At 54.2% G+C, this 22,160-nt stretch overlaps 1 protein-coding gene across 2 annotated transcripts in view; it reads left to right on the top strand.

Annotated features, from left to right (window-relative positions):
• Nucleotides 1-22,160, top strand: part of CDC42BPB (CDC42 binding protein kinase beta) — a 96,124-nt gene that overhangs the window by 25,450 nt on the left and 48,514 nt on the right. For both annotated transcript variants that reach the window (XM_045074023.1, XM_045074019.1), the window contains exons 2-4: nucleotides 12,353-12,444; nucleotides 18,082-18,165; nucleotides 20,988-21,083. In XM_045074023.1, coding sequence (XP_044929958.1) covers nucleotides 12,353-12,444; nucleotides 18,082-18,165; nucleotides 20,988-21,083 — 272 coding nt within the window. The remainder of the gene's footprint in view (nucleotides 1-12,352; nucleotides 12,445-18,081; nucleotides 18,166-20,987; nucleotides 21,084-22,160) is intronic.

Below are 22,160 nucleotides of genomic sequence, written 5' to 3'. Positions count from 1 at the left end.
CCCTGTGTTCACGACCCCTTCTCCCATCCTCAGACTCCCTTACTTGTGTCCCTCACTGTTCCCCGAAAGCCGCTTCTGCGTCGGGGCCGCCGTGGTCTCTCCGTGGCGAACACCAGTGGCTGATCGTCAGCCCCGCTGCCTTCGTGCGGAGGGCCCGGTTCCCTTGCATCGAGCCAGCTGCTCCTCCAGGCTCTGGCTGGTTCCTTCGCTTCCCTCAGCCTTCCGATAGCCAGAGGGCCAGCCCCGGGCCCTCCTCTATCTCTGCTAACCCCTGGGGATCTCACCCGCGCCGGTGTCTCTGACACCAGCTGGATACCGAGGACCCACATCCACGGGAGCCCAGGCTCCAGGATCCGCTGCCTCCCCCACGGCAAGCCGGTCCTGCAGGAAACCCTGTGCGCTCTCCTTCAGATACACTCAGACCCTGGCCCCACCGCTTGGCCGGCTTCCGTCCAGACCGCCGGCCCGAGAGAAGCAGCTCGAGAAGCAGCTCGCCTCCCCTACCCCGCAGCATTCCCGGCTGCCCTGCCTTTTTGCTTTTATCTGAAGATCGAGTATCTTCTGTAGAGCAGACTTGCTCCTCCCGTGGATGCGGAAGGTGGGGTTGGCTCGGAGCTGCCCACACTGCCTGGCAAACAGCGGCTGTTGAATGATTCTGACAGATTTTAGGACCTGTAAATAAAACCTTTTGAGTATTTATTGGTGAGGTAGTTGTCACTCCATCAGGGACTATAAGCATTTTTGTGCAATATTGTAGTTTACAAAATGCTTTTAAGATTTTATTTGTATATTTGAGAGAGAGACGGAGACAGTGAGAGCATGAGCAGGGGGAAAGGGGGAAGCAGGCTCTCCACCAAGCAGGGAGCCTGATGTGGGGCTCAATCCCAGGTCCCCGGGATCATGACCTGAGTCTCGAAGGCAGAGGCTTAACCCACTGAGAGCCCCCCAGGCTCCTCAAGGTGCTGTCATGTATCAGTCTCTTGTAATCATTTACTCAGTCAACACAGACGTCAGTGACATAATGTCCTCGGGTACAGAATCCCGGGGTCCTCGGGGCCAGCCGCAGAGGGTAGCCGGCGTGTGGGCCACAGGCAGGCGCTCCTGGCAGACTCGGGGCCTGTCGCTCGTGGCCGCGCTGATGCTGCAGGCGGTAGCAGTAGCAGGTGCGGCAGCCATGCCCTCCGTTCCTGGGTGACCCTCCCACCTGCAGAGACCATGGCCGGTACCTGGAGCCCAGACAGACAAAACAGCGAGAAAACCAGGACTCTTCTGTGAAACCTCCAGTTACTGCAGGAAGTCGTGTGGGTCTCCCCCACAGCAGCGGGATAGCAGCACCCCTGACCTGCCGTCGGAAGTCAGTTCTCCTGTGCACCGCCGACTGCAGTGCGGAAGGTCTGCGGAGCCTTTGAACAAGGGTGTGAGCCTCTCAGTCCCACCAGGCAGCAGTCTGTTGAGTGCCTGAGGCCTGATGGTCCCTTTGGTTGTCTCTTCATATCTTACGTTTATAAAGAAATTCTTGCGGCGCCTGGGTGGCTTAGTGGGTTAAGCCTCTGCCTTTGGCTCAAATCATGATCTCAGGGTCCTGGGATCGAGTCCCACTTCGGGCTCTCTCCTGAGCAGGGAGCCTGCTTCCTTCTCTCTCTCTTTGCCTGCCTCTCTGCCTACTTGTGATCTCTGCCAAATAAATAAAATCTTTTAAAAAGGAAAGAAATTCTTAAATGGGGTGTCACTGAAGAAAAATAGCCATGCAGGTCAGATCGAAGTGGGAGGGTCACTAAGTGATCAGAGTCACCCCCACTAGTCCTGCAAGTCCCCAAGGTGGGCAGGCCCATTGCAGACATGCGGCAGATGTCAGGGATCAGAGAAGAGGGAGGCTGTTGGATGGGTTGGTCTCAGCAGGTGAGATTCTCCTCGTCTCCCCAGTAGACAGGTCTGGGAGCCACCGCCCGCGGCACCCTGACGTGGAAGGTGTGCACGTGGGCTTCCCTCTTGGTGGCAACTGCTGAGTGTCACCTGGGTGTTGTCCGCGGTGACTCTGCCCGGTGACTCTGCCCGGTAAAACGTGTTGGTGACAGGTGCACCTTGCTGGTGGGTAGTTCAGCCGGGTTCCCGGGTGATTCTGGTGGCGGAGCTGGTTTACTTACTGTCTGATGTGACTTCTGAGTAACACTCCTGCCGTCGAGGAGAGAGCCCGCCACCCAGTAGCCGGTGCTGCTCTTCGGGAAACTCTGTGCTCCGTGCTGGGGGGGGGGGCGTGCGGGTGGCTTGCAGCTCTCCCGGCCCTCATCTGGGTGAGCGCCCTTCTTAGCTGGGGAGGAGGCAACCCCGGGGGAGCCCAGGCAGCCTGCGGGGTGGGCACGGCGCCCAGCGCCGTTGGGGTGTGACGCCCGGCCCTGGGGTCCTGTGCCTGCCCCTTGGTGAGGAAGTGGTGCTCTCAGGGGAGGTTCCCCCCACTCCTGCCCCCCGCCATCTGACAGCCAGCACGTGTTCTGTCCTGTAGATTCTCCTGTGTCTTCAGTGGAGAGTGAGCACGCGCGGCCTGCTGCCATGCGCCGCGGGAGAAGTGGCCTGCAGCCGGCTTTCTCACCGGGAAAGCCCCGGAGCGTCGTGCCGCCTTCTCTTGGCGCCTTTGGTGCATTCATGTGACTTGTGTATGTGCCTCGGTTGGCTGTGTTTCATTTCGTTGCGTTGCACACTCGGATTTTTTTGAAGTTAAACATTTATCTGTGTTCACCTCGGTGGGAGGTTGGCTTTACGAGACAGACATATGTGGTGAAGATCTCTTCTCACACCGCGGGGGCTCTTCGCTATGACAGAGGAATCCCAGAGGACGGTGCCCTGCACTTGGCAGTGAGGCTCCCCGTCTTGGAGGCGTGGCCTCCTTCGCAGGACCCCAGCGGGCCGTGAAAGAGACAGACACCCCTAAGTGATGTGCGGCAATGACACGGTGTGGCTTCTCTCTAGTCATTCACAGAGTGACACAGACCCAGTGAAGCAAACAGCCAATAGAGAAAAGCAATCAGGCAGCGACCGAGTGGCCACAAAGAGGAAGGCAGGCATGGCTGAGCCCCGGGTGTGTCCTGAACCCAGGTCTGAGCAAGGTTAGCCAAGGTGGGCGCGCCGTCCCCGGGTGGCGGCAGGCGGTGGGAGGGAGACCTTTCCGGGTTCACTTGACTCAGTGCAGCCTCCCCTCAGCCTCGCTCCTCCGGTTTTCTCTGCCTCCGTCTGTGCCTGCCTTGCCTTCTGGGTCAGAGCGGTGTGAAAGGGCTTCCCTTTCGGTTCTCTAAAACCCGAAATTGCATTTAAAAGTAATGTCCCTTTCGGTTCTCTAAAACCCGAAATTGCTTTAAAAAGTAATGCCCACAGTAGGGTGTCTGATTACCAGCCTGTGTGGGAGGGCCCAGGTTTAGAGAGCTTTATCTGGGACTTAACAGGGCTTCTCTGAAGATTCAGAACCGGTGGTTTGTAACAAGACGGCTTTGTGACCCACTCCCCGTGAAAGAAAGTGTCCGGTCCTCTCACGAAGTTAGTGTTAAAGCAAATCCCATTTGATATAAATTAAGCACGTTTTTCGAAAACTTCATGATAGGGATGTATCTTCTGTAGGTTGAACCCTGGTCTGATGGTGAGAATAAATTGAAGCAGTTTGGGAACTGGAACTGGAAGCTGGTCCTTGTAGGGAAGTGTCTGCTTTTTCTGCCACCTGCTAGCTGACCACTGGCCCTTTCTCAGTCCTGCCCTGCTCTCTAGTTCTCAGCGTGTGCTCATCACAGTCAGAGTCAGGCCCTGCCCCTGGTGGTCTTCTGCTGTGGCCACACCCATGGTCCTGGGCTGCTGGCCTGGCTGCTTCTCCTCTAGGAGAAACCAGGTCCCTAGAGCACCGGCATGTCTTGGCCTGTCGCCTCGGGGCTTCCAGAACCCTCTGGGCTCTTCCCTTGCACCCAGCCAGCTGTGGGGCTGCTGCTTTGTCCTGTGGTCTCTGGATGGGACCAGAGCAGCGGCTAGTAGCTGCCAGGGAGGACTTCCTAGGAGTGGAGCACCACACCAAAGAGCGGAGCTGACAGTCGGTCCCTTGGCCTTTGGGGCTCCTGTTTCTTAAGTAGTAAATGTATTACTTGGACTGAATGATTTATAAGACCATTTCCACTTCCACGTACATGACCAGTGAGTGGCTGTGGCTGGAACAGCAGAGAGTGGGTGACGAGGACGCAGGGCCAGTCGAGTCCAGCGGGAGGCCAGGGTGCGTGCTGGGAAGGGACAGAGTGGGACTTCGTGTCTGCCTTCCCGTGGCCTGGTGCCCTGTGACATAGTCCTCTTTCCTCCAGCTGTCCCTCCCTGGGCACTCCTTCCAGCCACTCTGATCTGATTTCCTCCCTGGACAGACACATCAACGAGGGGGGAGGGGCCTCAGCTTCTCGTTTCACAGTGATTTTCTGTCCGTTTCAGCCGAGGAGCCTCCCTCCGCCCCCAGTTCTTCCTGGCAAGTGTTTTCCTGTTTAAAGGGAACACTGGACCCCAGTTTTTCCTTGCAGTTGGGATCTCCTGTTGGCCAGTGGCTGCCCACAATTAATTCAGGGCTTAAATCGGGGCATCAAGAGAAGTTCTACTGCGGACAGTCTTGGGTTGTGGAAGAATGAAGGTGGGGGAGGAAAATCTAATCAACATTCCGCTCTCCAAGGGCTCAAGCTTTGTTCAGTCTTTTAGTAGTCTCTTAATATCAGGTCATTAAATATTTTTACCTTAGGAACTCTGCCGCCCATCCTGTAAAGGAAGTAACCTTTCCTGATGGCGCATGGTGACGTCACTCAGTCAGCTGCGTTGTTGCGCCAGGGGCGTGGGGAGCAGGCGGTACCGGTGGCGGTAGCCCTGCCTTCCCGGGCCTTCTGGTCCCCTGGGGAAGATGGCAGTGAGCAGGCACAGCTCTGAGGCCTACCTCGTGTGGACTGCCAGGCTCCTGACCTGGTCAGTTGGTCAGAGCTGCAGGTCCCCTCCTGCCTCAGGGATCCCGAGGGTGCACGGGAGCTGGCAGGGGTGAGAGGCTGTCCGGGGCTGAAGGGTCTGCTTGGGAAGACCCAGGGTTGACTGAGGGCCTGAGTGACAGCCCGGGGTATGGCAGGATTGCGGGGAGCACGGGGGTGAAGCACGAGGCTGGAGTGGGCATTGGGGGAGGCAGGGGGCCCTGCGCACGCAGCCAGCTCTGGGAGCACGCGCGGTCTTGCCAGGAGCCGCGGGAAGCCGTGGAGGAGTCTGGAGCGGGGCAGCGATGTGGTCCCCCGGCCCCTGCGGCGATGGTGTCATGGCCTGTGGGGCTGGGGAGGGCGCACGCGGGGCACTGGCCAGTGAGCATTAGAGTCTGCATCAGAGGGACGGGAGAGGGAGGCCTTGTGACTGACCAGGGGCTCAGGCATGGTGGGGACTTGTTGAGACGGTGCGCAGGTGCAGCAGCAGGGGACGGTGTGTGGGGTCCATGACGTGGGGCGGGCCCTGGACCCCCACACTGCCCCGCGGGGCGGGTGCCGGAGCCTGTCCGTTGGCAGGGCGTCCTCGTGCTGGCACGTTGGAGGTGCCTGGGGAGGACCTGCTGAGTTGGTGCCTTTCAGTGTTTGTTCATGGAATGTGAAGGAGTGGTACGTCACCTTCCCAGAATTCATACCAGTTTTCTCATCTTCAGAAGCTACAAGTTCACGCTCTCCGTGAAACTCGAACATTCCGAGGAGTGCGGCTCATCTGTTCGCGTTACGTAAGATGTGTGTCTGCTAGGAGAACCTTAGTACAAATGAGACGCAAAAAGCGTCTCAGATGGCTTTGCTTTGCACCCTGGATATGCTGAGGGTGTGTGACAAGCCCAGTGGGTCTAGTTCATACAATTCACCTCTAATGTTCCGAGCTCCGAGAGCGTCGCAGGCGCTAGTCAGGTCAGCAGGCAGCACCGGGGACGGAGCGGAGGCTCCTTCCTCTCTGCGAGCTCCTTCCTCTCCGCGAGCTCGTCTCCCGGTTCCTGCCGCTCTCCCCTGCCGGCCTCCGCGCTCCTCCGCCCCCGTAGCAGCTGGTGCTTCCGAAGTGAGGCTTTTCCAAAAGGATGGAGCAGCTGTGGGCCGGGACAAGATTGGTCTCTTCGCTATCTTGGGCTCCGCGGGGAAACCAGAGTGCTTGGACTCCGCGTCTCCGCTGTGGCTCCTCCCCCACCCAGACCTGCTCGTCCTGGGTGTCGCTGTGAGTTGCTGGCGCCTGTCCACAGCGCAGACCACTGCCCTGCCAGAGCCTAGCCTCTTCCTCCTCGCGTCCCGGCCGGCAGCATTGCCTCTGTCGTCGTGGGTCTCCAAACCACAGTTGCTCTCTCTTGTGGGGAGGCGGCACCCTCTGCTCTCTCTGCTTCCACTCCTGCCCCCAACAGCCTGTTTCCAGATAGAGAGAATCTTTAAAAGATGTTTTAAAATTTTTTTGAAACATGTTCCAACTCAGAGAAAAGTCGCAAATAACAAGCAGTACACAGAAGTGCCCTCAACTGTTTGAGAGTGAGATGCTCTTCAAAGCCCCGGAAGGGCCACCAGCCACTGACATTCCGCTCCATGGCACCGTGACACCCGGGCACACGCAGGCCACACATGGCTCCTCCTTGGCCTGGACAGTCTGTTCCCTGCCGTGTGAACAGTTCCTCGGTCTTGTCTTCACTTTCCTGACCTTAAAAGTTTTGGACATTGCAGGCCAGTTACTTGGTAGAATGTTCCTTCAGTTTAGGTTTTCCTCCTGTTTCCTCCTGATTCAATTCAGGTTCTGTAACTTGGGCAGAAAAATACAGAAGCCACAGTGCCTTTCCTCACTGTATCTTCTTGGGGACAGCAGTTTCTTTTTGTCACATAACTGGTGATAGTGTTCCCTCTGATTTAGGTAGCAGTGTCTGCCAGATGTCCCCATGAAGTGGCTGCTTCCCTTTGTCATTGAGAACTGTTTCTTGGGGATGTGCTTTGAAAGTATATAAGTATCTCATTTCTCATCAGATTTTTATTAAAATTTAGGAGTATCCGTATGGGCTCCTTATTTCTTATTTATGTAATCTCTGATTATCAGTATTTACTTTGACCATTATTCTTCGAGCATGTCTCTCCTTTCTGGCACAGACTGTTTGAGCGTGGGCTTTGGCGGGCCCAGGGAGCCCCGGTTCCCCCGCGGGAGGATAGTCCAGAGAACCCAAGACCAGCCCTTTGGTGTGCTTGTTGCTGCCCCCAGGCCCTGTCCGTGGGTAGAGCAAGGACTGTGGGGGATGGACGCAGCCATTTATGTCTGTGTTTTGATATCTCTCTCCGTTGAAAATCATGAGGTCACACCGATGCCTCCGATTCTAATCCAGTACTGCGGGATTTGTCACTTGCTCGTTAACTCCCTTCTCTGACTGTGCGGAGCTGGACTCCCCTTCTCCTGATTCTGTTGCCTTGCTTGAGCAGTGCTCCGGGACGTAGCAGATCCCTCCCTGTTCACCCTGTTCCGTTTCCCTGCAGGGACCTCCTGACCCCAGCATCTCCCCTGTTGGGCTCTGACCCCTGCTCTCTGTTGGGCTCTGCCTCAAGGGCGCTAGTCAGAGACTCGCAGAAGGAGGAGGCCGAGGGACAGAGGAGGCAGAAGGCACAGGGACTTCCTGCCTGCTCCTCTTCCCCTGAGTGATGCCCTTCGTGACCCTTCTTCCTCCTCCTGGCCAAAGCACCTGCTCGCAGTAGCCGCCTGGTCCCAGTCGGGCGTTCTTCCCCACCGGCAGAGACCCTCAGCATCGGCTGGCCTTTCCTCCCTCCCAGCTCCCTGGCTCTCAGCTCGCGGAATCCGCTCAGAGACCCCAGCAGCGGCGGCAGCAGCAGCAGCCCACCCTCCGCTCGCCGGAGCCCTTCTTCTAGGTTTCAAACATTCGAGCGGCTTCCTTTGCTTCCCCTGACCCTGTGGGTAGTAGAGCCGCTTCCTGTGTCTGCTGTCCCTGGGGGAACTTCCTACTTTTTAGTTCCCTCGGTAGCAGTTTTATGTTAGATTTTAGGTGCGATTTTCTCATTCATGTAACTGGTGTTTTTCTCTCTCTTAACTTGACCCAGTCCGCATGGCGGGGTCGCCCTGTTTTTTGTATTGATACTGATTGAGAGCCCATTTGAACTGTCACTCTTCCTGCTTTTCGTCTGTTAAGTCCTGTCCCATCAGTGTGATTTCATGGCCCCTTAACCTGTGTGGTTAGCAGGGTGGCCCACTGCTGAGGTGTGATTCTCTGGTCTGGTTTCCTAATGCAGTCTTGGGCATTTCTACACGCCAGTGCGTACTTTCACTCGCTCCTCAGAACCGTTGGATATCGTTTCAGGTGTTCATCTCCGCTTGCGTGGCTTTTCCCCTGTTTGGCTGACTGGCCCTGATGAACCCCTGTCCATCCGTTTCAGGGAAGTTTGTGCAGAAGCAAGTGCTTCTATCCAAGAGTGGGAGAGGGGCGCCCAGGGGGCTCACTGGGTCATGACCCCTGAGGCCCGCATCTGGGATCCTTGCTCTGGGGGAAGCCTGCTTCTCTCTCTCTCTGCTGCTCCCCCTGCTTGTGCGCTCTCTCTCTCTCTCTCTCTCTCTGACAAATACATTAATAAAATCTTTAAAAAAAAAACAACCCTACTATATTCTTATTGTTACTATAAGAATGAACATTTTCATGCACACCAGATTTTTTACTATTTTAAAATAATTCTAGGATGAAATTCCAGGACTCTCCGAAGGACACTGCCATTTTCTGCAGCTCCTAATTTGCTCTCCAGACTACCTCCTGGGTCCCCACTCCTTATCCCAACACCGGACATGGGTGTCTCACCTGCCTTTGAAACTGCCAGTTTCCTGAGGCCCAGAGACGCCGGCTGTATGCCCTGTAATGTGGATTACCCACTCACCCCCCCATTTGCTCCGTAATCCTGTGTGACCAAGTGCTTTACTCTGTCAGACATCGTACCTGTGAACCCCACACCTCTGTTATGCTCCCAGTTTTCATCTTCATTGTGTTATTTATTTTTTTTTAAAGATTTTTTATTTCTTCATGTAACAGAGAAAGAGATCACAAGTAGGCAGAGAGGCAGGCAGAGAAAGAGGGGGGAGCAGACTCCCTGCTGTGCAGAGAGCCCGATGCGGGGCTCGATCCCAGGACCCTGGGATCATGACCTGAGCCGAAGGCAGAGGCTTAACCCACTGAGCCACCCAGGCGCCCCCATTGTGTTATTTTTTACAGAAGCTACTTTTTTCAGAAAATTTTAAAAAACATTTTTTATATTTATTTGCCTGAGAGAGAAAGAGAGCGCATGAGTGCACAGGTAGGGGAGTGGAGGGCAGAGGGAGAAGCAGACCCCCCGCCGAGCAGGGACCCAGGTGCAGGACTCAGTTCCAGGACCCTGGGACCATGACCTGAGTGGAAGGCAGACGCTGAGCCAGCCGGGCGCTCCGAGAAGAGAATGGTTTAAAATGAAATGTTCAGGCACCTGTGTGGCACCTCGGTTAGTAGAGCGTCCGACTGTGGCTTGGGTTGTGATCTCAGGGTCCTGGGATCGAGCCCCACGTCCTTGGGCCCCGTGCTCAGCACTGAGTCTGCATCTCCCACTGCCCCTCCCCCTCTCATGCTTGTACACACATGCTCTCTCCCAAATCAATAAATAAATCTTTTTTTAAATTTTTTATTTTATTTGTTTTATTTTATTATTTATTTATTTGACAGGCAGAGATCACAAGTAGGCAGAGAGAGAGAGGGAAGAGAGGGAAGCAGGCTCCCTGCTGAGCAGAGAGCCCGATGCGGGACTCGATCCCAGGACCCTGGGATCATGACCTGCGCTGAAGGCCGAGGCTTAACCCACTGAGCCACCCAGGTGCCCAGATCTTTTTTTTAAAATAATGAGGCACAGTTGGTTAAGTGTCCAGTTCTTGGTTTCAACTCAGGTCATGACCTCAGGGTCATGGGATTGAGCCCCGCCTCAAGCTCCACGGGGAGTGGGCTTTGGATTCTCTCTCCTTCTGCCTCTCCTCCCCACCCAAATACATAAATCTTAAAAAAAAAAAAAAAAAGGAAAAAAGGTCTGACTGTCTGTTGAGCAGACACACCGTTTACAGTTGGTGTGTCAGCTTAGTGAACGAGTATGCACCCGTTCAAGTGGTAACTGAGTGCAGAGACATGAAATGTCCGAGAAGATAGGAAACACTGACTCTGCCTGCGACCTGGATGGCATGGGCCCACGGACAAGTTCAGTTGACTTGTGGCACGATTCCGGCGGAATTTTCTTTGCCTTTGCTGACTGGTCGGTGCATTACAGCAGTGGCTGCCACCTTTGGGGAGTCGTTGGGGTATCTGTGGAAGGGTCCAGAACGTTGCACTGTGCCCTGCCAGAGTGGATGTTTGCGCGGCGCGCTCGGCCGTGCTGGTGAGCGAGCAGTCCTTCCTGCAGTGCTCTCTTCTGGTGTAAAACAGAACAGGTCTGATGTGCTGGGATGATCCTTCGTCACTGTAGAAAGAGCAGTGCCATGCGGTTCCCGAGACGATACCAGCAGAGGTCCAGGTTTTCGGTGGCTGTTTGCGGTACATATTTCCATTAGGAGTTGTGGGGATGATTATTTTGGGGGATATTTGAAAGAAATATAAGAAATATATATAAAATAAATATAAAAAATAAGAAAAATTTGAAAGAAATATAAGAAAGAGCCATAGACAACCTTTCAAGTTGTAGCTCAAGGTTTTTTTTAGCCTGGGCTTTTTTTTTTTTTTTTTTTTTTTTTCATTTTGTTAATTTAAATCAGGCCCTCTGTGTTCTCTTCCCTAATGTCTGTGCCAACGGGGATCTGCACCAATAGTGGTTACAGTTTGCGCTCCATGGGCCCCGAGAACTTTCTGGCGCTCTGGCTGCTCTTACCGTGGTCAATGACCCAGGGTGATCAAACCTTAGTGCTGTTTATTAAACATCTAGTTAAAGAGAAAAATGGTAGAATTAGGTTAATAATACGGAACTCAGAAGCCCAGAAAAAGTTAGATTGCAGGTTTCGTTTTGGCTGGTTTTGGAGATAACGGTAGACACAGGTGTATTTGCCAGAAATAATACAGAAAGAGCCCTTGTGCACTGCGCCTGGTCCCCCCAGTGGAAATGTTTCACAAAACCAGTAGTGGGAATTTGAGAAAAGAAATGTGTAGAATACAGGTTAGCATCAAACAGGGACTTGGGCCTGGAGGTGAGGATCAGAACAGGTGTGAGAGATGCGACCGACTGAATGGGTGTCCGACCAGGGGCAGGCCCGGTGGTGGTGGGGAGGGCACTGCCTCTGGAGTGAACGGCGCGACCTCTGTCCTGGGCGCTGCGGCTGTGCTGTTCCCGGAAGGAGATGACCTATGTGGTGTGCGGTGGTCCCCACGAGCTGGGGCAGCCTGACACTACGGAGACATCCCCTCTCACACTTCCCGAGGCCAGAAGTCCAAAGTCAGGGTGTGAGCAGGGCTCTGCTCCCCCTGGAGGCCCCAGGGAAGACGCCCCTTCCCTTCAGCTTCTGGTGGAGGCTGCGTTCCGTGGCTCGCAACTGATTGCGCCAATCCATGCCTCTGTCTTCTTGTGGCTTTTTCCCTCTGCGTCCGCATTCCCTCTCTTTAGTGAGGACTCAATCCTGTTGGATTTAGGGCCCATCTCATTCCTGTTTGTGACCCCACCTTAATGTGCAAACAGCCCATTTCCAAATAAGGCCACATTCCCAGGTTCTGGGTGGACACTCTGGATTGGGCGGAGCAGGGGTGGGGGAGACAAGACACTGTTCAGCCCAGTGCACTGTCCGCAGAAACCTGGCTCAGCTTCCTCCTCCCTGGAATGCGGAACACTTGGGTGCCGGGGAAGCCGCTTCGCCCCATTTCTTACCAAGGTCACTGTTCGAGGCTCCTTGCGATTAGCGAGGATGGTCACGATGTCCAGGAGCACTGCCTGCACTGGAAAGGTCACTGCCATTCTTGGAGAATGTCTCTTGTCCCCACAGTGGCCCCGTGGCCCCATGGAGCTGACAGATGGAGCGTGGCGCTCGCTTACCTGGAGGTTGGCTGGTTCCATGTGGTGTGGCGGGCTCTCGCTGCCGGCCGGCTGGGAGCGTGCCCACCAGTTGCTTGCCCAGCGAGGTCGGTCCCAGCTTTAGCAGTGCTTTTCGTGGACAACAGAGCGGGAAGTGCACCCATATTGAGCACAAACACGGGCTTCCCGAAACTTGCCAGCTATTAAACATCTAAAAAATAAACGTTTTTCCTAAGAAAGCTGTATAATTTAGTAGAATGCCTCAATCAGCTGAATTTTTATGTAGTCTCAACTCCTGAGAGTAAATTGTTGATTTCGCTTTTTTAAATTTGTAGCTAAACCATTTACACAACTGGTGAAGGAGATGCAGCTTCATCGAGAAGACTTCGAAATCATTAAAGTGATCGGAAGAGGGGCTTTTGGAGAGGTAAGATAAGCTTTACTGTGCTGGCTTTGCCTCAAGGTCAAAGCAGGCCCCATCCAGCAGTTTTGGGATCCAGCGCGCTGACCGGGACTGGGTGGGGGGGGGGGTCACTGCTGGGATTTCGGAGAGCACTTAATGCAACGAGGAAGAGCAGTGGAACCCCGTGACAGGTGAGTTGCCCCGAATCCTGCTGCTTTGAGACAAGTCTATTAAAAATCCATTTGTTAATTGAAAAATTTTCCGCAGAGTGCAGGGAGGGCAGAACCACAGCCGTTCTCCTCTTGGGTGGCTCACCTGCCGTGGGTGCTGGGGCCCCCTGTGCTGGGGAGGGGTCTGCCACAGGGCCGTGCCAGTCTCCGCTCCCCTCAGGAGTGCTGGCCTCGCTGCCCTGGGCCGGACAGCCAGTGCCCGGGGGCCGTGGCCTCTGCCCTGGGCACCCTCCTTGGCGTCGGGCCCCCGCTGGGCCTGAGGCTCAGGTCCCTGTTGCAGAACAGGGGCAGGTGGTTTTACGGCCCATGCACCTCTTAAACACGGAAATGAATGGACCCCCCGTTCAGACTTTGCCTTCAGCCCTCTGGGGCTGGGGAAGCGGGGGGGTGGGGGGTTGCGCAGTTCTGAGGAGAAAGCCAGCGGTGACACGCTGTCGCACTGCAGCAGACGCGCTCTGCCTGACCACGAGCCCTGCCATGACTCCGCGGTGCCATCAGCACCTCGTGGGCTTTGTTGTGCCCGGCCTGCGTTTTCCGTTGGGCACTGAGGACGAGAGCAAAGCCATGCATTCACTTGGTGGCCCCTGCGCTCGGATGCTTCTCCTCTGCCTGCTAAGCTGAAACAAGGCCAGTCCTCTGTCTGAGAACACATGTCGGTGTTTCTGACAATTCTCCTGCAAGTGGCTGATAGTACCCCTCCCGTGTCTGCTTCGGTAGAACATAGAGAAAGGCGGTACTCCTCCAGAAATGCTTCACAGAGTCCAGGGAGAAAGCCTGGCCTGCCCCAGCGAATGTGGACAACTGGGTGTCATGCCCTGGCTTCTCCCTTGGACACTGCTCTGGCCTCAGTTTGGACCCCAGCCCCAAGTCCTCACACCTTTCTCTGTGTCCCCCCGCCTGGGCCCATCCCTCGGAGGGTGTCTCACGGAGGTGGGGGTGGGCAGAGAGGCAGCAGTGCCACAGGGAAAAGAGAGAGTTCTGCTCAGAAATAACACAGGGATGCCTGGGTGGCTCACTTGTCAGGGGTCTGACTTTGGCTCAGGTCACGATCCCAGGGTCTTGGGATCAGGTCACACTTTGGGTCCCTGCTCAGCGGGGAGCCTGCTTCTCCCTCTCCCACTACCCCTGCTTGTGTTCCCTTTCTCATGGTCTCTGTCAAATAAATACATAAAATCTTAAAAAAAAAAAAAAAAGATTTTAGAAGAAATAATACATCTCTGAGTTGGGTGGGTTATGTGATGATGTGAGGTCTGGTTGGGCGGCTGATCTGTGAGGAGAGGCAGAAGGCCTTCTGGAACCAAGCTTGGCTCGGGGCAGCGCGTACTTTTGCTGATGGACTTCCTTGTACTAGGACCTGCGCCAGGCTCTGGGCGCAGATACGAGCAAGGCCCAGGTCCTCCCAGAGATCCGTGGTTACGGGCCTAGCGGAGGGATCTGGACGGTCAAGAAGATGCCTCAGGGCCGGAGAGGCAAGATGAAAGAATGGGAGGCAACAGCCTTGTGCCTGAGCAGGTTATATTTAGTGCAAGTGCTCTCCGCTGCCAGAGGTTTAATGCAAAACTCAGCTTTCGGAGTTTCAGAGAATGTGGCCTATATCATTTTTTAAGTTCCTCCTAAACTAAGAGAAACCCGTCCTTGTCTGGGCCTTTGCAGAAGTCCTCAGTTTCTCTGCCTTCCTTTGGCTCTGTGTCCAGGCTTTAGCAGCCTGTGAGGCCCTCCCCCACCCCTGTGCCCCACCACCCCTACCCGGGCCCTTGGCCTGGGCTGTCCACAATGGCTCCCTCGTCCGGCTTCGCCAGCCACCCAGCCATTCTGCGTCCTGTCTGGGCTCCCTGCACACGCTTGCTGGTCCTGCCTCCCCTCCCATGACTAGAAGTTTGGATTCTTTCTTTTTTTTAAGATTTTATGTATTTATTTGGCAGAGAGAGATCACAAGTAGGCAGAGGGGCAGGCAGAGAGAGAGAGGGGGAAGCAGGCTCCCCGCCAAGCAGAGAGCCCGATGGCGGGGCTCGATCCCAGGACCCTAGGACCATGACCTAAGCCGAAGGCAGAGGCTTTAACCCTCTGAGCCACACAGGCGGCCCTAGAAGTTTGGATTCTTAACAGTCCTGCCATTACGTGGCCCTCTGTGGTAACGAGGCATCATTGCCGTTGCCTGCCTGAGATATTCGTGTCATCACGTACCTGAAGTGTGTGCCCGATTTCAGTGACGGCACTGAGCAGATCCCAGAAATGAGGTCTCTGTCAGTGTTGGGATCGTCTGTATGAAGAACACACACAGAGAAACATGGTTCTAACTGAATTATTTTTTCCTCATGACATGCCAGGGGAGGGTGAGTGTCTGTGGGGGTCTGCATCGGAGCCCAGGTATATAGACCCATAGCACTGAGGCCTTGGGACGTGCTGCTCCGGAGCCCCTCCCAGAGAGAACACGGACAGTCCAGAACTCTACACCCCTTGGCAGGAGTGTATGAAAATCACAGCTCAGAATTGCACGCACACACGACCCCCCCCCCCCCACACACACACAGAGTTGAGGGGAACACTTCTGGATGATTCTGTATATAAGATTGGGAATATTTGGGGCATTGCCCTTTTTCTTAAGCATAGTAGCTTTGTAAACACTTTTGGGATCATGGGGATGGCTGGTCTGGGAAGTGCTTTCATCAGTGTGGGAGCACTGACCCCTTCTAGACCCCGCCTGCGCACCACCCCATCAGGAAGATGACAGATCAAGGCCCATGGGCCCAGGATGGCTTGTGCTGGAGCTGGACTTGAGTCCTGCCTGCCTGACTCAAAGCCCCAGGCCCAACCACTTGGCCCTGCTGTCTCTTACTCCCGGAATGACTTTTTAAAAAGAAACAAAGCTTTAGGGGCGCCTGGGTGGCTCAGTGAGTTAAAGCATCTGCCTTCGCGGCTCAGGTCATGGTCCCGGGGTCCTGGGATCGAGCCCCGCATCGGGCTCTCTGCTCCGCAGGGAGCCTGCTTCCTCCTCTCTCTCTGCCTGCTTCTCTCCTACTTGTGGTCTCTGTCAAATAAATAAATAAATAATCTTTTAAAAAAAAGAAAGAAAGAAAGCTTTAGCTTTGTTTAGAAACAGTCTCAAACTAACAGAACAGGTGCATGAATAAAATGGGTCAGAGCTCAGTCACCTCGCCCCTTTCCCCAGGTGCCTTTTATCACTTAACATTGTAGCTCATTGGCTTTATCCTGGCAGTGCTCCCTCCCCGGCCCCCATGCGTCTGGTGTGATTTTTCCTGAGGGACTGAGAAGGGGTTGCCTGTGTCAAGCAAGGTGCTTTCCTCTGGTGGTTCAGAGACCGTTTTCTCATTGGAGACAGTCTTTCAGAAAGTCAGGGTTCATAAATGTGGATTTTCAGTCAGAGTACTCTTTGTCTGGCCTACTGTCTCACACCAGGACCTTCCTGGCATTCTTTCTGGTCCCTCCGGACTGGGCCTGGGCTGGCAGCAGGCATCACTTGCCTGTCATGTCCCCGGATCATTTCTCAGGGTTTCGGTAAGTCACTTCTGTTAGTATTTCCTCCCGGAAGTGTCTGACTTTGGAGCTGCGTGTAGCATCATCATCACCTCGTTGACGCAATTAACACTGAGTTTTGGGCCAAGAAGCAGCTTCGGGTAAACTAAACGGGATTTTTACAAACTGTTTATTTGGGTATTTATCAGAGGCATCGGTGTGTTTCCTGGTCAGAGCCTGTGCCCCGATGACCTTTCTACAGAAAAAGCGTCTAGTGAGAGTTCAGAGCGTCCTGCATCTCCTCTTCAGCAGGATCTGGACTGTTCCTGAGGCTTGTAATCTTGAGAATTTCATTACTTCCCTCAGAAGTTATCAGCTCCACCGTTTTTCCCAGTTAGACCACTTCTGTAGTAAATACTATGCCGTGTTTTTTCCCCGGTTCACCCATCTGGCAGCCACCAGATCGTTCTCTGCATCTGTGAGTCTGTTTTTGTTTTTGAGACTGTACACATAAGGGAAGTCACATGGTACTTGTCTGACTGACTGACCGCACTTACCATAGTACTCCCGGCCCCATCCGTGTTGTCGCAAATGCAGGATTTCATATTTTTTCTGCCTGAGTGATACTCCAGTGTGTGTGTGCCGTCCCTTCTCCATCCGTCTGTCCATCTGTCGTCGGACGCTTCAGTTGTTTCCAGATCTTGGCTGTTGAAACCAATGCTACAGTAGCCATAGGAGTGCTTCTGTCTCTCAGAGTCAGTGTTTTTGTTTCCTCTGGACAAATACCCGGAAGTGGAACCCCTGGATCGAATGGTAGTTCTTTTTTAATTTTTTGTTTTGAGGAACCTTCAGACTGTTTTCCAGAGTGGCTACGGCAGTTTGTGTTCCCACGAACAGTGCTCGAGGCTTCCCGTTTCTCCACATCTTTGCTGGCACTTATTTTTTCTTGTCTTTTTGGTAGTAGTGTTCTGACAGGTGTGAGGTGGTATCTCATTGTAGTTCCGATTGGCGCTTCCCTGATGATGAGTGACACAGGGCGTCTTGTTGTGTGTCTGTTGGCCGTCTGGATGTCTTCCTTGGAGAATTCCCTCAGGTTTTCTGCCTATTCTTTAAATTGGATTGTTTCATTTTTTTCTATCAAGTTGTGTATGTTTGTTACGTATTTTAGGTATTGACCCCTTACGGCATGTATCATTTGCAGATCCCTTCTCCCATTCAGTAGGCTGCCTTTTTGCTTTGTTGATGGCTTCCTTCATGGGGCAGAAGCTTTATGGTTTGATGTAGTCTTAATAGTTGATTTTTGCTTTTCCCTTGCGTCGGGGGAGAGATCCAGAAAAATACTGCGAAGACTGATGTCTGAGAGATTATCGGCGGGGCAGGTGGGGAGGCCGTGGGGACAGAGCCCTCAGACACAGGGAACAAGGCTGGGGAGCGGCGAGTAGATTTTTAAAGTTTTCTGATGGGGGCGCCTGGGTGGCTGAGTTGGTTGAGTCTGCCTTCGGCTGGGATCGAGTCCCGCATCGGGCTCCTTGCTCGGCGGGGGACCTGCTTCCCCCTCTGCCTCTGCTGCCACTCGGCCTGCCTGTGCCTGCTCTCGCTCGCTCGCTCTCTCTCTGGCAAATAAATAAGTAAAATCTTTAAGAAAAAAAAAAAGTTTTTCTGATGAAAATCCTAGGCATGCGCCAAAGACCCCTCCACCCGCCGCACCCACTCCGTTGCCCATTGCTCGCTGTGGGAGGGTTGTGAACCGAGCGCGTGGGGTGCCAGGTGCTGAGGTCAGGTCTTCATGGTTAAAAGGGCAAATCTTTGTTTACATAAAAAACTTCTCTTCCTGAGCAGCTCATTCTCCAGTGTTTCATTTCCCCTAGGCAATGAAGATTGCACTGTAGTTACGTGAAAACGTGCTGGCTTTTGTTCCATTAACTACATTTTTGTCACGCGCCTGCTCATGTTCCAGGTCGCCGTTGTCAGGATGAAGAACACCGAGCGGATCTACGCCATGAAAATCCTCAACAAGTGGGAGATGCTGAAAAGGGCGGAGGTGAGTGCAGAGGTGACCCGTGCACATGCGGACGGGTTTCTGTGCCCTCCTGGGTCCGGGCTTCCCTCCTCAGTCCCAGCAAACTGCTTTTTGTCGCCTCAAGGCCAGCCTTGTCCTGGCGCGTGCTCCGTCCTGTCCTGCTTTCCGCAGCCTTGCAGGGCTCCTCCCCTGCAGGGCTGGTCGTGGAGAGGGCGGATTAAAGCCTTCGAGGGAACCGTAGGCATTTATCCCAGGTTTGCTTCCCGCACAAAAGGCATTGTTGAATTCGGAGCCTACTTCAGGACAGAGATGTCTTTAATACTCCCTCCTAGAAGGAGGACGAGATCATAAGTAGAAGTGGATGGTGACCGCTTGGCAGTTTCCGATGTATTTTTCCTGAGTTCGGTGTCCTGTCTGGGGTGCCTGTTTCACGCTCCCGGCCCCGACAGATTCCTCTGGTGCCGTCCAGACGCACCCCCAGGCTGCCTTCCCCGGCCCTCCTCTGTGCTCCTCTGCTTCACATCGGGACCTGAGCATCCTTACCCTGTGTCCTGTCGCTGGACTGTCCAGGCCCAGTGCCCTTGGCGTGCCTGGGGCTGGGGTCTGCCTCGCCTGCCCCCCACCCACCATCTGTGCCACCCCTGCTGTGGCCCAGCTGTGAAGCAAGCTCACTCCAGGACTGCACACCCCTAGGATTGGCTGCCGCCGCCTCCGGAAACTCCTTTCCTGGTTTCTGGCCTCCCTCATCCTGTCACTCTGAACCCTCGTTGTAATTCTAGGGGGCCCTTCCTCCTCTGTTCTGCAGTTCCTACCTGGGGTGATGCTACCCCTTTGGGCAGATGGCAGCACCAATGTTTGTTCTGGTCGGATCGCTCTCCTGAGCTCCGGCTGTCATGAACTCGGTGGTGGGCCTTCTCACATGGCGTCCAAGTTCATCGTGTCTGTCCTTTACGGCTTGCCCTGCTTCCTGCCACACGCCCGGCACGAGGCTTCACACCCTGAGCTGCTTGGTGAACGCATCTTGGTTGGTGGACGCATCACCGTTGGCGCGGATCCCTGAGCTCCAGACGTCTTCCTCGTCCTGGGCCCCAGCAGCCCTCTTCGCGGTGCCACTTGTCCTCTGGTCGTCCCAGGGCTGTTGCTGACATAACTCTTTGGGAGGCGCGAGTGGCTTGTGTTATGTAGAAGTCTGGGGAAAGAATGAGTGTTTGGGGGAATAAATGCTAGTAGCAAATTCATTCGAGTTTATATTTTGATAAGAGTGAGAAGTCTCAAGATTAGGGAGAGGGGATTCTCACCTTATCATACGAGTTAGTATTTACCCAAATGTCATGGTGAGTACATTTTAAAATTATGGCATTTTGAAATTTAAATCTGGTTACAGAGATCCTATCTAATTGGTATACTCTGAAAAGTCCCAGAATTATGATTATATATGATTTATGATGATAATTTTGACGATTATCTCAGCATATATGTCATGGGGGTGTGTGTGAGATACGTATAAAAACATAATATTGATACAAAATGCAGGTTGACGTAATTTATCTTTTCATAGTAATCTTATTTTGAACATTAAATTTTATATTAACTTGTAAAGATCTTTAAAAGTGGGGAGTCCGCAAGAGGAGGCAGTGTAGAGAAGCTGCAAAACCGCGTTAATTCATAACTTGTGAATCGTGCTGGGCTTTCAGCTCATCTGTTTGGCTCATAAAAAAGAAGTTCTGAAAGTTTTCTCTCAAAAGAAAAACAAAACTGCTAAACAATACGTGTCTTCCTAACTGCGGGTCCCAGTGCTGGTCCACGGTGTCAGGATGGCTTTCTTTCTAAATGTAGGTCGGCAGGTGCTCGGGACCACGGAGTGTCTTGTGGCTGCCCCATACCGTCATGTGGCTGTCCCCCCATGCTGGGGACTGTGCTGCTCAGATGCACATAGACCGACTGTGGTCTCGGTGGCCACTGGCCAAACGGCCACAGGGGCTCCGGGACCTCTGGTCTCTGCACATCTGGACATTGTAAGCTGACCGCTGCCCAACTGAAGTTACTTTCACTGCTTTTAATTAGTAGAATTAAGGCTCATCTACTTCAGTCATTTCTTCTTGAAGAAAAACTTGGTTGGTGGACGCATCACCAACTTTAGAGCAGAAAACTTGGAGGAGGAAAGTTCTCCAGGCCACTGTGAGTCTCCGGAGAGCACAGGTAGAATCCCCCGTGCCTGCCAGAGCAGGGCCCCTGTTGGTGCCACTCTCATTTTTGTGAAGCTTTGCAAGTTCAAATATAAGGAGTCGAAATGTTCCGTGCTCAGAGCGTCCTGTGACGGTCGTGTGCACCAGCATTCTAGAAGTGAATGCCCTTGCACAGCTCAAGTCAGGAAGCAGGTGTGTGCCCTTTCCTGCCATCCATGCGGTCTGTGACAGAGTCACACACGGGGTGGCCGCACCGTAGGCCATCAGGGCGAAGCTGGCCTGGTCAGGAGAGGTCAGGCATTGTTGCGTGGGATGGGCCAGCGTCCACCCTCAAGCCCAGTGGACTGTTCCGTGCTGGCTGGAGCATTGAGCCCGTGGGGGGAAGGGAGGGCACAGGCCCATTGTGAGGAAGGAGTTCTCACCGATCCTTGGTGTGGGCAGGAGCAGGGAAGAGCCTGGATCCGATCGGGCTCCCGTGGGGCTGAAGAAAGACAGAGGAGTAGGTGGGAGCTGCCTCAGGGAGTTTCCAGGTGAGGGCGGGGGGGGCGGGGTCCAGCGTCCTGCACCGTCTCCAGAGCCGGGCCACGGCAGGGTCCCCTCTGCTGGGGACTGTGCTGCTCAGATGCACATAGACCGACTGTCCCCGATTCCTTACAGACGGCCTGTTTCCGAGAAGAACGGGACGTGCTGGTGAACGGGGACTGCCAGTGGATCACGACGCTGCACTACGCCTTCCAGGACGAGAATTACCTGGTACGAGTGGGTCCCGGGGCTAAGGCGCTCAGATGGCGCGTGGCTGCGGCTTGTGGATTCCTCCGTGCTGGGACTGAAAAAGGGGTCCCACGGCGTGGAGTTGACACTGTTTCACTGCATATTGGACCAGAGAAGACTTAGGGGCTTGTTGTAATGTAGTAATCAGGTGGCATTTTTTAAAAATAGGCTAGTGAGCGTGTATATTTTGTTTTCCTGATCATTAGCTAACCTGATTAGTTTGGTCACTGGTGCTATTCCATTTAAATAAGCTGGGGGTGTCCAGTGGTTTCCATCTTGAGTGTCTGGAGTTACGTGTGAGGACGGGAGCGAGTTGCAGGGCTCAGTCCTGGATGCCGAGCGGCTGCTGCTGCCTCTGCTGCTTGGCGGCAGGTCCAGGACTCTGAGCCGGGCGCTCCGAGGCTTTCTGACATGAACTTGGGGGGTTTGTGGCAGCCGTTTCCCCTGCCCTGAGCTGGGCTTACTTTCAGTGGTGACCAGTCTGCTGCATGGTTTGCACATGTGCCTGGTCGTGAACACGTGGGGACGCAGACACAGCGGCTCAGAGTGGAAGAAAACCAAACCTGGGGTCTCAGACCCTGTGAACTCCAAGAGGGACTCTAGGTTCGCCTAAAGCCAAAGTTTGTATATGGAGCTCCGGGTGTCGGGTGAGGACAGACCTCGGAGAAGCTGGTCTCTGCCTCGCTCCTCTGGCCCGTGCAGCTCCGGCGATGGCCGAGGGGCCTTCAGGGGTCAGCACAGCCCCAGGGCAGAGACCTCTGTCTCCCTGAGCGCGTCCCGGCTAGCGTGCTCCGTTTCCTGGAGCACGCTTATTCATCGGAGAACCGCCTCTTTCAGACATCAGAGAGCTCCCTTCGGTCTGAACGGTCTGAATTAGGTAAAAGGGTTTATTATGCTCTTCATTCAGAATTTTAAATAGGGGCACCTGGGTGGGTCAGTCATTTGAGGTGGAGCCCCGTGTCGGGCTCCGCTTGGGATTTTCTCCCTCTCCCTCTGCCCCTCCCCCGCCCACTCCCTCTGCTCACTCACGTGCTTGTGCTCTGTCTCTAAAAGAATCTA

Source organism: Mustela putorius, unplaced genomic scaffold (genome assembly GCF_011764305.1).
Source record: "Mustela putorius furo isolate JIRA1106 unplaced genomic scaffold, ASM1176430v1.1 tig00000129_pilon_pilon_pilon, whole genome shotgun sequence".
Taxonomy (NCBI): domain Eukaryota; kingdom Metazoa; phylum Chordata; class Mammalia; order Carnivora; family Mustelidae; genus Mustela; species Mustela putorius.
This window is presented reverse-complemented; position numbering and strand designations above follow the sequence as displayed.